At 49.5% G+C, this 12,642-nt stretch overlaps 1 protein-coding gene across 1 annotated transcript in view; it reads right to left on the bottom strand.

Annotated features, from left to right (window-relative positions):
• The window catches only part of LOC146808808 (uncharacterized), a 185,068-nt gene that overhangs the window by 18,296 nt on the left and 154,130 nt on the right, over positions 1–12,642 (bottom strand). The window contains exons 6-7 of the mRNA XM_085615634.1: positions 6,113–6,254; positions 3,169–3,278 (exon numbers count right to left, since the gene is read on the bottom strand). Of these exons, the coding sequence (XP_085471760.1) occupies positions 3,188–3,278; positions 6,113–6,254 (233 nt within the window). The 3' untranslated portion in view covers positions 3,169–3,187. The remainder of the gene's footprint in view (positions 1–3,168; positions 3,279–6,112; positions 6,255–12,642) is intronic.

Here is a 12,642-nt window from a genome sequence, read left to right on the forward strand (position 1 = left end):
CACCCTACAATAGGAGTGAAGGTATCACCGCCGCCGGCCCGATTCGGCGCGAAAACCGGAAGTCAGGCAGCGTCATGCCTGTCGTGGGGCGGGACTTCCGCCTTCCGCGGGAAGCCCGCGCGCACGGAGTGGCTGTCCGAGAGGAGAAGTGGTGACGCGGGGCTCCCATGCCTGAGGGAGAGCCCCGCGGTGGCGGCGGCGGCAGAAGTAATGAGAAGCCCTGGGTCGGAAGTGGCAGCAGAGGCCGCCGATGCAAGTGCGGGGCTCCCATGAGTGAGGGAAGCCCCGCGTGTTCCAGGTCATGTGAGGCGGAGATTAGACCAGGGGAGTCCTGAGACGGAGCCTGTAGCAGCCACAAAAGAGCCCGGTGAGTGGGGCTCAGTTGTAACGTGGGGGCTGGTGTGTGTGTTTGTTGTTCAACGATCTAGTACGCGTTCACTGGCTGGGGGTGGCTGTTTGGTGGCGCAGTTACTGCATGCAGCTGGCTTGCGTGGACGGAAGGGGGACTGGAGATGTGCACACGTGCGAGTTGGTGTACGTGCGCGTACACCAACTCAAATCCGCCAAAAGCCTGCGCGTGCACATCTCCTGTCCCACTTCCGAGGCAAGTCAGCAACAATAGATCTCGCCGAAAGCAGCGCTTCGCGCTGCGTTCGCAGGCGAGACCTAAAAAGTGACCGGATTCTTTGAATCCACAAGTGTCCACCGGAGGGAAGATACACTGAGGCACTGAACGTGGGCCCTACGGAGGGATCATCTGCCTCGGCAAAAGCAGAGCTCCTGCCAAATCTACAAGCTTTTAAGTCGGAGCTAGATAAGGAAATCAAGGCAGACATCTCTAAGGAAAAGCACACCCTCAGATCAGACCTGAGGGATAGGATAGTGGCGTTGAGAACAGACGTGGACTCAGTGGGTTCTAATATAGTGAAAGGCCATCGAGATGCACTAAAAGAGAAGAACTTAATCCTCATGGATAAATGTACTGCTCTCTACATCAAAAACTATCCAATCACAAGAAAAATCAAGGGCCTCAAAAATCACTCAAAGTAAATATACAAACAAAAGGCCTTCGTGAAGGGGCAGAGGGTGCAGACGTGGAACATTATGCTTTAGGTTTCTTCTCTGCACTAATCAGGGACAAATCAAACTGGACAGAGTTCATTACATCAGCCTAAGGAGATAACAGGAGTCAAGCAAACCACCAGATGTTCTGGCAAAACTACACATGCAAAGCAGAAGATCCTAAAAGCGGCCAGAGCACAAGACCAAACCCAACGTGGCGGATACACTTGCGCTTGGTTTCATGATGTAGCCTCAGACACTCTTCAGGTGCCAACAGTACAGACCAGTTACAAACTATCTCCACAGCAATAAAACCAGTTGTATATGGATTTGCCCTTTGGCACTGCATTTGAACAAGGTAACAAAAGTCACCAATCTTGGGCCATTTCAGCAGCGGCTCTATCAGTAGGGATGTGAGACAAAAAGAACCCTCGCCTACAAGAATTAGACAAGAGGAGAATTTGCAGGTAGCCTCATCATGGCAGACACCTCGACCACAGTGACATTGAGGAGCAAGTCCAAACAGAATTATGACAAATACTCGACAACAAACGGAAGGACAATGAATCTGTATCTATATCGCTTCATCTCCCTATGGGTTCCATGACATTGATCGGAAGCAAACTAGATAGTACACCAGATGCTTTTGTGAAACCTACAGGCAAGCGGTACAACACAATATACGTGTGATGGTCCGGACTCCAAATAGACATCATGCTCCAACCAATAATAAGGGGTAGCCTCTTACCTGCAATTTCAACCCTGCGGTGAAGACCTAGGAACTCTACTGTGGACAATACTGCTTGCTTTGATCTAAAGAGCCCAACACTAGGGAAGGAAGGGGGAGTGGGAGGGAGTGGGGATGTCTTGTCTTCCTTTCTTATTACCTACATAAAGTTGTTTTCCAGTAGAAAACACAATATCGCACCTCATGCATTTGAAGAGAACCATCCACACCTGGATCTGATATATGTCTGTAACACATATGGCCTTGTTCATTCAATAAAAAAAGTTTGGTTAACAAAAACGAAACTGTTCGGAACTGGGACAACTTTGCAAAGCAATTAGCGCAGAGGTAAAAAGGTGTATTTTCCATAACCCACCCCCTCAAGTCATTCCCATATGCATGAGCCTCCAGTGCTACTTTACAATGCAATGTCAATCTGTCAATGATCCCGTTACAAACGGTGCTCCCCTGGCACTCAGACAGAGGGGGGAAAAAACTCTTCCTCAGTCTGAACCGGAGGATTAAAACATATAGTCCGGGTCAGTGTAGTTGTGCATAATGGGCTTTAGGAAACGTGGCGAAGAGTTATTCTGCGCATGCTCAGGTATGAAACATGGACTTCAAAGAAACATATGCTGTAGTATTCTGAAATGAACATAAGATGACAGGGGGTTTCATAGCACACGCCACAAGCTATAAACCAACACTATTGCAGATGGAGGCCAAACTCTGCACGCATTCAGGCCAAGCGGTGTGAAAGGAAGTCGGAAAATGGAAGTCATGCTATGGGCACTGTGGTATTATGGGTGACATCTTCAGAGGTACATAGACTGCTCCAATGGCAGACTTCTAAAATAAGATCATTTTAGTCGGGCATGTTTCTGAGCCCGACCACTAGAAGCCTGAAGATGTGCACTGTATTGGTTTAGAAAAGTTTCACACTACAAAACAGTGTTTTCTAAACACCACTATGACAGACTTCAATATATGGGAGTTCGCTTCATATCTGTAAGAAGGAAGAGATCTGAGCTAGTGTTGTGTGACCACACTTTCAGTTTTTAAACCAGTCCCTCCCCATCAGTCCAACCACCTTGTCCCGAGAATCCAATCATAAGTCTTTGTCAGTCCTACCACCTCTCACCAGCTACATCAGCATCATCAACCCTTACACTGTGCTCTCAATCACTACCATGGTCACACAACCTTCTCAAAGAGTTGAACCATAAGTCTAGAGATGTGCTTTCTACTTTTGGGTTATAGCCAATAGCAGAGTGCAGCCAACCTAATAAGTAACAGGCCACACATACAGATTACCCTAGAGAGCCCAACTCGCACAGAACATTGTCAGTGACATAAACACACCAAGGCGGGCGCCTTACCATGCTCCTCGTGCAGCCATCAGATGACCAGGGGCTGAGTGTCTCCAGCCCTGGAGGGGAGCGACTCCTGGCTCCCCTTGTAGATGGGGCTCCGCTGCTCCGGCTCATCACTGAAAAAGAGGTCAGAGAAGACGTAGAATTAAAGTCTTGAGCACCTACCACAGCCTACGGTGGCCAACACTTGGGAACTCTACAAGGGTCTTCTTTCACCCAATGAGTATGTGTCAGTGAATGCTGCATATCTAGTCAAAGCCGGGGGAAAAAAAGCGCACAAAGCTGGGATACTGTCCTCTGTCAAAGTGGGGAGGATTAACAATATGAGACTGTGCTGGTAGGCGAGCAGAGATCATGGAGAAACAAGACGAGAGATCCGTCCATCAAGGTGAGAGAGCATGCTACAGCTGAAAAGAGGATATGGCCAAGCAAGAGGAGGGATTATGCCCATAAAAGGCCACACACGGGGAGAGACCTGTCCAAAATAGAATATTTTGGAGAATATTACAGTAAGGTTTGTTTTCTAAGATACCCAACTCTGTGTGATTTTCTGCAGACAAGGATGTAGCAAAAGCCTCTTCTGTGACTAACTTCTGGGTGCATTGTGGGTAATCTGTGATGTAATGTTCGCCACAGCAGGGGGGTCTGTAGGAGTTTCTGATAGTGAGGACAGCTTACAGTAGCAGAAGAACAGGTTCTTGGGGTTCATCTGGACCTGGAAGGATCTGTCATTACCAACAGGTCATCGAAAATTCTGCACACAACACAGCTCTAGCGGAGGTGACATCACAGATTCCATTCAGTGCATTATCGGCTTCCCTAAATGGCACCCATGTAAGGCTGCTACACCTCCAGCGCTGACAAATGAGGAGGGTTACTGTTAAGCATTTCTTTCAAATAAAGATGGGTTTATATAGTCTGAAGAGTTTCGCTGGGACGCCCACAGGGCTGCAATGTCCATAGGATGGGCCTCAACAGCTGAACTGGACTCTTCGGTTCCAGTCACAGGGACCAGGCGAGTTACACTAACAGGAAATGAGAGAAAGGAGAAAACGGATAGTACAATAGCTCATGGCCAACTGGACTAAAAAAGGGAAGATCCCCAGATCAGGTAAATACCCAAGGGAAGAGGGGAAGAGGTGAATACAGGCAGGAGGATTTCACAAGAAGGCAAGATTTAAGACAAGTTAAGTGAGTGTAATAAGTGAGATGAATTTCAGTACCTGGTAAAACCTTGTCCGATCAAATAGTCAGGCACAGGAAGGTTAATGGAGGAAAAAATTGTTTTGGGGGAACTTGTCATGGGGGTGATCATGGAAAACAGTGAAGCACAGGAAGGTCTCCTTTGGGGTCCAAGGAGAGTGGGGTCTGATATCACATTGACAGCTGTGGTGATGGCCTTCTTCCAACCAACGAGTCACGGCTGTACTCACATCTGCCCTCACCCACAGATGGTATGGCCTTCATCCCTGGTCCTGTCTGGAGTGTGCTCACATGAAAGCCCACCCACTTTGACCTCCAATCATTCACCCCCGGTGAAATGCACCCACATGAGCACCCATCCTCTAAGGCGAGGCCTCCATCATCCCCACAGGTCCTGGGCGAGAGATGCTGTCCTATTAGCGCCTATCCACAGAGGGCATGGTACCAACATCAACTCCCACCAGCAGATGGCAGGACAGCCTTCCCCGTACATGGAACAAATACTGTCATCATCAAGTAGCCAGAGATGGCATGGCCTCCACCCCTGGTCCCGGATAGGGTGTATTCGCAATAGTGCTCGCCCACTGATGGCAGACAGCCTCCACCCCTGGTCCCGGATAGGGTGTACACGCATCAGTGCTCACCCACTAATGCATGACAGCCTCCACCCCTGGTCCCGGATAGGGTGTACACGCATCAGTGCTCACCCACTGATGCATGACAGCCTCCACCCCTGGTCCCGGATAGGGTGGACACGCATCGGTGCTCACCCACTGATGCATGACAGCCTTCACCCCTGGTCCCGGATAGGGTGTACACGCATCGGTGCTCACCCACTGATGGCTCACAGCCTCCACCTCTGGTCCCGGATAGGGTGTACACGCATCAGTGCTCACCCACTGATGCATGACAGCCTCCACCCCTGGTCCCGGATAGGGTGTACACGCATCGGTGCTCACCCACTGATGGCTGACAGCCTCCACCCCTGGTCCCGGATAGGGTGTACACGCATCGGTGCTCACCCACTGATGCATGACAGCCTTCACCCCTGGTCCCGGAGAGGGTGTACACGCATCGGTGCTCACCCACTGATGGCTCACAGCCTCCACCCCTGGTCCCGGATAGGGTGTAAACGCATCGGTGCTCACCCACTGATGGCTGACAGCCTCCACCCCTGGTCCCGGATAGGGTGTACACGCATCGGTGCTCACCCACTGATGCATGACAGCCTCCACCCCTGGTCCCGGATAGGGTGTACACGCATCGGTGCTCACCCACTGATGCATGACTGCCTTCACCCCTGGTCCCGGATAGGGTGTACACGCATCAGTGCTCACCCACTGATGCATGACAGCCTCCACCCCTGGTCCCGGATAGGGTGTACACGCATCAGTGCTCACCCACTGATGCATGACAGCCTCCACCCCTGGTCCCGGATAGGGTGTACACGCATCGGTACTCACCCACCGATGGCTCACAGCCTCCACCCCTGGTCCCGGATAGGGTGTACACGCATCGGTGCTCACCCACTGATGGCTCACAGCCTCCACCCCTGGTCCCAGATAGGGTGTACACGCATCAGCATGACAGCCCTCCACATGCACCACTGGTGGGAGACGTACTGTCAAGTCCTATGCACATATGGAACTGCCTCCTGGTTCTGGGAGGAGGTTGGAAGGGGGAGGGGTCCCTGGTTCTGGGAGAGTGTCGGGGGGGGGGGGGGGGAAGAGGGGGAGGGGAGACTCACCTTGGTGCCTTCTTGCGGTTGGCCATACGTCTTTTGATCACAACGCTGAGCACCAGGATGATGAGCAGCAGCACTGCGGCCGGGATCCCGATGAACATGGCTAGTAGCCCAGAGGTGGAGGTGGGCATTGCGCGCCAGAACTCTGTGGGAGAAAAATGTAAGTGTAAGCCTCAGTGGAAAGATATACACCCAGGCTCGCACCGACACCCACCCAGGCCCGCACCAACACCCACCCAGGCTCGCACCGACACCCACCCAGGCTCGCGACGACACCCACCCAGACTTGCACTGATACACACTCAGGGTCGCACCAGCAGCCACCCAGGCTCGTACAGACACCAACCCAAGCTCGTACAGACACCAACCCAGGCTCGCACTGATACACACCCGGACTTAACCGGACTTGCACTGATACCCACCCACGCTCGCACTGACAGCCTCCCATGCTCGCACTGATACACACCCGGACTTACACTGATATGCACTCAGGCTCGCACTGATACACACCCGGACATGCACTGATACATACCCGGACTTGCACTGATACATACCCGGACTTGCACGGATACCCACCCACGCTCGCACTGACAGCCACCCATGCTCGCACTGATACACACCCGGACTTGCACTGATACACACCCGGACTTGCACCAATACATACCTGGACTTGCACTGATACATACCCGGACTTGCACTGATTCACACTTAGGGTCGCACCAGCAGACACCCAGGCTCGTACAGACACCAACCCAGGCTCGTACAGACACCAACCCAGGCTCGTATAGACACCAACCCAGGCTCGTATAGACACCAACCCAGGCTCGTATAGACACCAACCCAGGCTCGTACAGACACCAACCCAGGCTCGTACAGACACCAACCCAGGCTCGTACAGACACCCGCCCGGACTTGCACTGATACACGCCCGGACTTGCACTGATACACGCCCGGACCTGCACTGATACACGCCCGGACTTGCACTGATACACGCCCGGACTTGCACTGATACACGCCCGGACTTGCACTGATACACGCCCGGACTTGCACTGATACACGCTTGCACCGGCAGCCACCCAGGGTCGTACCGCCACTCAGGCAAGACAACCGTTCATAACAGGTTCTTGCACTTCATGACTGGACATTCCTATTGGACTATCCAAGGAGCGACCCACCCGTGAACGCACCTACATAGCGCTATGACCAACCGACAATCTCAAAAGCCACTCAGGTGAAACATGAATCCTCTTCAGGACACTACCAGCTGAGTCTTCTATTGGACCATCCAATGAAGATCAATCAACTAAAGAGACTCATAAAAACATGTTGGTCAATGGCACTGTAGGGAGTCACTAAGACTGTATCATTATATGTATAATAGAACCTAACAAAACCCAGTGTCCCAATTCAACACATCTGTGGTAATTGTATCCGTGAAACATGTAAACTCATAATTACAAACTGCAAAGGAATGGAATGAAATATTTCAAATATATGTAAATAATGTTTGTGAAAATAATAATTAAAACTTCATATCCCACAATGCCTCATTATGGGCACATGGGAAAAGTAGTATATATTGGAAAGAGTAAACAGACTTCCCTAACCGTGAACAAGCCTATGTTGTGAAACGCGTTGGTGGTAGTTGTGAATAAAACCATCTGAAGCAGTATTACTGAAGTGCGACATCAATTTGTTATAGCAATATTATATATACACACACACACGTATAATTGGCAATGTTTTGTAAACTCATTATGTGCATGTGGCGGCAGTTCAGACTCCCCAGCTGTGCAAAGAGCAAAGTTGTGGGGGGAAAAAAAAAGATTTGATCAAAACTGCACTTTTTTGACTCACTTCGGGGAAAATATTTTTCCTCGGGTTGGCACGAAGGAGGGGAAGATTTGAAATTTAAGCATTTACACCCCGCCAAATGTGCGGCTGATCCCTTCTCACTTCCACCCAAGCAGAAGAAAGTGTCTATTTCAGTGTGAAAATGGATCGAATTACTTTATGAACTCACAATTCTTGAATTCTGTGGCGTTCTCAAATTATCAATGCCTACTCCCCACCCTGGCAAGAGATTTACTCATAGGTAATATTACACCTTGCTACCGTAATATTAATCAAGAATAAATCCCCGTGTGAAAGCGCGTTTACATTATGTACATTTTAAATGTCCATTTGCATGCAGGTTAAGCTAGTGGCACATGTAAGTTCTACTTCCGCGTTCAGCTTTCCTTGTGAATCAGGCACTTTCAAATCAACTTGAAAACCCAAACAGACGGATGCATGTCTAGATAAGAAGCATGCTTGTGCACACAGACGGATGTCTGTCTAGATAAGTAGCATGCTTGTGCACACAGACGGATGTCTGTCTAGATAAGTAGCATGCTTGTGCACAGAGATGGATGTCTGTCTAGATAAGAAGCATACTTGTGCACAAAGATAGATGTGTGTCTAGAAGAGAAGCATGCTTGTGCAGAGATGGAGGTCTGTCTAGATAAGAAGCATCCTCGTGCACACCTGTGCTTGTTGCCTTTCAAATCTGGGCGGAATGTCCCTTTGTACAAAAGGTAACGCAGAAACAGTTTGAAAGAGAGAAGTTTGGCCCTCACAGAGCAGATGGATGCCTGTTATTGTCGGCCTGACCCACTGTGTTTCATCAATAGTGCACTTGAGTGGATTGTAAAAAGAGATCTATTCATTAATCTCAAACTTCAACTGAACAGCGGCTTCTCCGTCGCCTTTAAGAAAAGGGCAAGGATAATGTGAGGTGGCAGAACACAAATTTGCTTGCACACAAGAATGGGATTTGCATTTATCTTGTGAGTGTCATTGAGGCGAGTCCCAGAACCTTCCCAAGCACGAGCGACATAACGGATGTCGTGTCGCGATAGTGATCGTTCCCGGTGTTCCTGCACGACATGAAAATTGTAGGAAAAGTTGAGAAAATGCTTTGGATGACCCGATTAAAAAACGGAAGCAGGATGTTGAACAGGGAGAGAGAGGGATTTAATAGCCCATAAGGAAAACGTTACTTAGGCCAAAACCATCTGTTCTTGGCATGTAGTGCTGTAGATTCACACGCTCTGCATACTCCGGTCATCTAGTGTTGGATGCAGACATTTGCAAGTTGTTCTAAAGTCACAAGACCTGTTGAGACTCCCCCTTTAGTCCACAATGCATCAGGACAAAGAATCCTGTTCAGATTATTTAGTGCTCAGCAGGTTGAGTGGCGTAAGTGAACTCATAGCTATCGCCTGGCCCCCTGAGGTGTCAAGTCATTCAAGCCAAAATAGCCTTCAAAGACTACAACGCGAGAGCCACGTACCACATCCCGATAGCCCTCTCCGCGGCCGTCCACGATGGCTCAGGAGTTGCTGGGCGAGGAATAATCACTGTGCAGACCTGTTCAGGACGCAGCAACAAAACCACACTTGATAAAGTATTCCTCAAGTCCTAGAACAGTACTTTCCAAGGTGGAGCTCTCTCACCATACATCTGTTCGCCACGGCTAAAAATGCCAAAACTTTCCTTTCAAGTACCCGCAATGCGCCATCGATGAACTACAGTTCTAGATAACGGATTCAGCAACCCCGCTGGTGTGATGTCCAGGTGCTCTGTAAGGTTGTGTGGTCAAGATGTGCTCTCAAACCCATGAGTGAAGTATCTGTGGCAATGTACACTTGTGGTGTCAGGTAAAGGAAAGGCCTACCTAGCAAGAAGTTGTTGCTGTTCTACTAGAAGTGAGATTGTTGTTTTTATTTGCCTTTTTACAAACATTCGATCACCCCAGTGGCCCTCCTTCACCCGTGTGCACTGCATTGAAAAGGTTGTATGCGCAGTATGGCGTGTGGTACTGAATATGCTACTTACCAGTATGCATCTGTTCTTGGCATGTAGGGCTGCTGACATTCATATTTGTGCATAGATCGCCGCCTAGTGTTGGGTCCGGATGTTTGCACGTTGTTGTCCTGGAAGAGTCTTCGAAGTATCCTGAGATAGGTGACTCCTCCCCTGGACCACAGTGCGCATGGGCATCCTCTCCATCCTCAGATTGTTTTTCGCCATTGTGGCAGTGATGGAGTAGATACAGAAAGTGATGACCATGCTATACAGTAATTCTGAGAGCTGCAGCTGCTACAGGCGCCGGGGAGGAGGGTGGGCGATATGAATGTCAGCAGCCCTACATGCCAAGAACAGATGCATACTGGTAAGTAGCATATTCAGTTCGAGGCATGTGGGCTGCTGAATTCATATCTGTGCATAGAATACATAGCAGTACCTCCTATTAGCGGCGGCCACTAGTGCCAGCTGCAGCGGTCTGAAAAAGAGTTTTGAGAACAGCTTGTCCTACAGCTGCCTGCTGTTTTGAGTGTACATCTACACAGTAGTGTTAGGTAAATGTATGTATAGTGGACCATGTGGCTGCTCTACATATATCCTGTAAAGGAATGTTTCCCAGGAAAGCCATGGACGCCCCTAACTTACGTGTTGAGTGGGCTCGTGGGGGAATCGTTAATGTGCGTTTAGCCTTTTGATAGCAAATTTGAATACATTTAACGATCCATCTGGCTATACCTGCTTTGGAGATGGCGTTGCCTTTGTGTTGTGGAGAAAAGGCAACGAAAAATTGTTTTGTCTTCCTAAAGGGTTTAGTTCTGTCTATATAGTACATGAGGGCTCTTTTGACATCTAGTGTATGGAGCATTCTTTCAGTGACATTTTGTGGATTCTGAAAGAAAACAGGCAGTTCAATAGTTTGATTCATGTGGAACTGCGATATTACTTTAGGCATGAATTTGGGGTTGGTACGTAGTACGACCCTGTTTGTGTGAACCTGTATGAATGGCTCTTGAATGGTTAGTGCCTGGAGTTCACTAACTCTTCTTAACGAAGTGATTGCCACTAGGAAAGCTACTTTCCAGGTGAGGAATTGAATCTCGCATGAGTGTAGAGGTTCGAAGGGTGGACCCATCAGGCGTGTGAGGACCAAGTTGAGGTTCCACATTGGAGCTGGTGGGTGGCTTGGAGGAATTACTCGTTTAAGTCCCTCCAAGAAGGCTTTGATGGCAGGCACTCTGAATAAAGAGAGGTGCTGCCTGTTCTGGAGATAGGCTGCTATTGCTGTCAAATGGATACGTATTGAGGTGTATGCCAGATTGCATCGGTATAGGTGTAAGAGGTAACAGATTATGTTTTGAATGGATGCGTCTAGCGGGTTAATGTCATTGTTGTTGCAATAAATGACAAACCTCTTCCATTTAGCTGCATAGCAAGCTCTGGTAGTGGGTCTCCTGGCCTCCTTAATGATCTCCATACAGTCAGGTGGCAGGTTTAGGTAGCCAAACTCTAAGACTTCAGGAGCCAGATTGCCAGGTTTAGCTGTTGCGGATCTGGGTGCTGAATTTCGCCATGGTTCTGCGTTAAGAGTGCAGGTTTGATCCGCAGCCTTTGATGCGGCACCACGGAAAGTTCTAGAAAGGTGGTGTACCATGGCTGGCGCGCCCATGTGGGAGCAACTAGGATGAGTGTCTGTGAGTGCTGGCGCAGTTTGCGTGCCACCAGCGGTATTAATGGCGCTGGGGGAAAAGCGTACGCAAATCTGCCGGACCAGTTCATCCATATCGCATTGCCCTGCGACTGTGGATGTGGGAACCTGGCGGCAAAGCTTTGGCATTTTGCGTTTTCGTTTGTGGCGAATAGGTCTATCTCTGGATGACCCCACGGTTGGAAGTACGGTTGGAGTACTGATGGGTGTAGCTCCCACTCGTGCATCTGGTAGCTGTGCCTGCTGAGCAGATCCGCCATCTGGTTGTCCTTGCCGGGGAGGTGTTCCGCCATGAGGAATATGTTCTTCTGAATGGCCCACTTCCACATGCTCTGAGCCAGATGAGACAACTGTGGAGAGTGTGTTCCTCCCTGCTTCTGTATGTAGTACATGGCAGTCATGTTGTCCGTCCGGATCAACACGACCTTGTTGCACAGATGTACTTTGAATGCCTTCATTGCCAGGAAGATTGCCATCAGTTCCAGAAGGTTGATGTGCATCTTCTTTTGTTGTATTGTCCATAGTCCCTGCACTGTGTAATTGAGTACATGAGCTCCCCATCCCTGGAGAGACGCGTCCGCCGTCAGTATTATTTGTGGAACAGGCTCTTGGAACGGTCAGCCCTTGCAAATGTTTTGTGGATTCCACCAATGCAGAGAGTTGTATGCCCGACCGCTCACCAACACTAGGTCTTTTAATTGCCCGTGAGCCTGATTCCATTGACGTGCCAAGCACTCCTGAAGCGGGCGCATATGTAGTCTCGCGTGTGGGACTATGAAAATGCAGGAGGCCATCATGCCTATCAACTGCATGAACACCCACGCGGGAAGGGAGTGTTGAGGTTTGAACTTTGAGATCAGCATTTGCATGCTGTTGATTCTCACTAAATTTGGCTGAGCTGTGGCTGCCAGAGTGTCTATGGTCGCACCCAGGTACTGTTGTACGTGTGCAGGTTGGAGATGTGATTTTGGGTAATTTA

This window comes from Triturus cristatus, chromosome 7, assembly GCF_964204655.1.
Source record: "Triturus cristatus chromosome 7, aTriCri1.1, whole genome shotgun sequence".
NCBI lineage: Eukaryota > Metazoa > Chordata > Amphibia > Caudata > Salamandridae > Triturus > Triturus cristatus.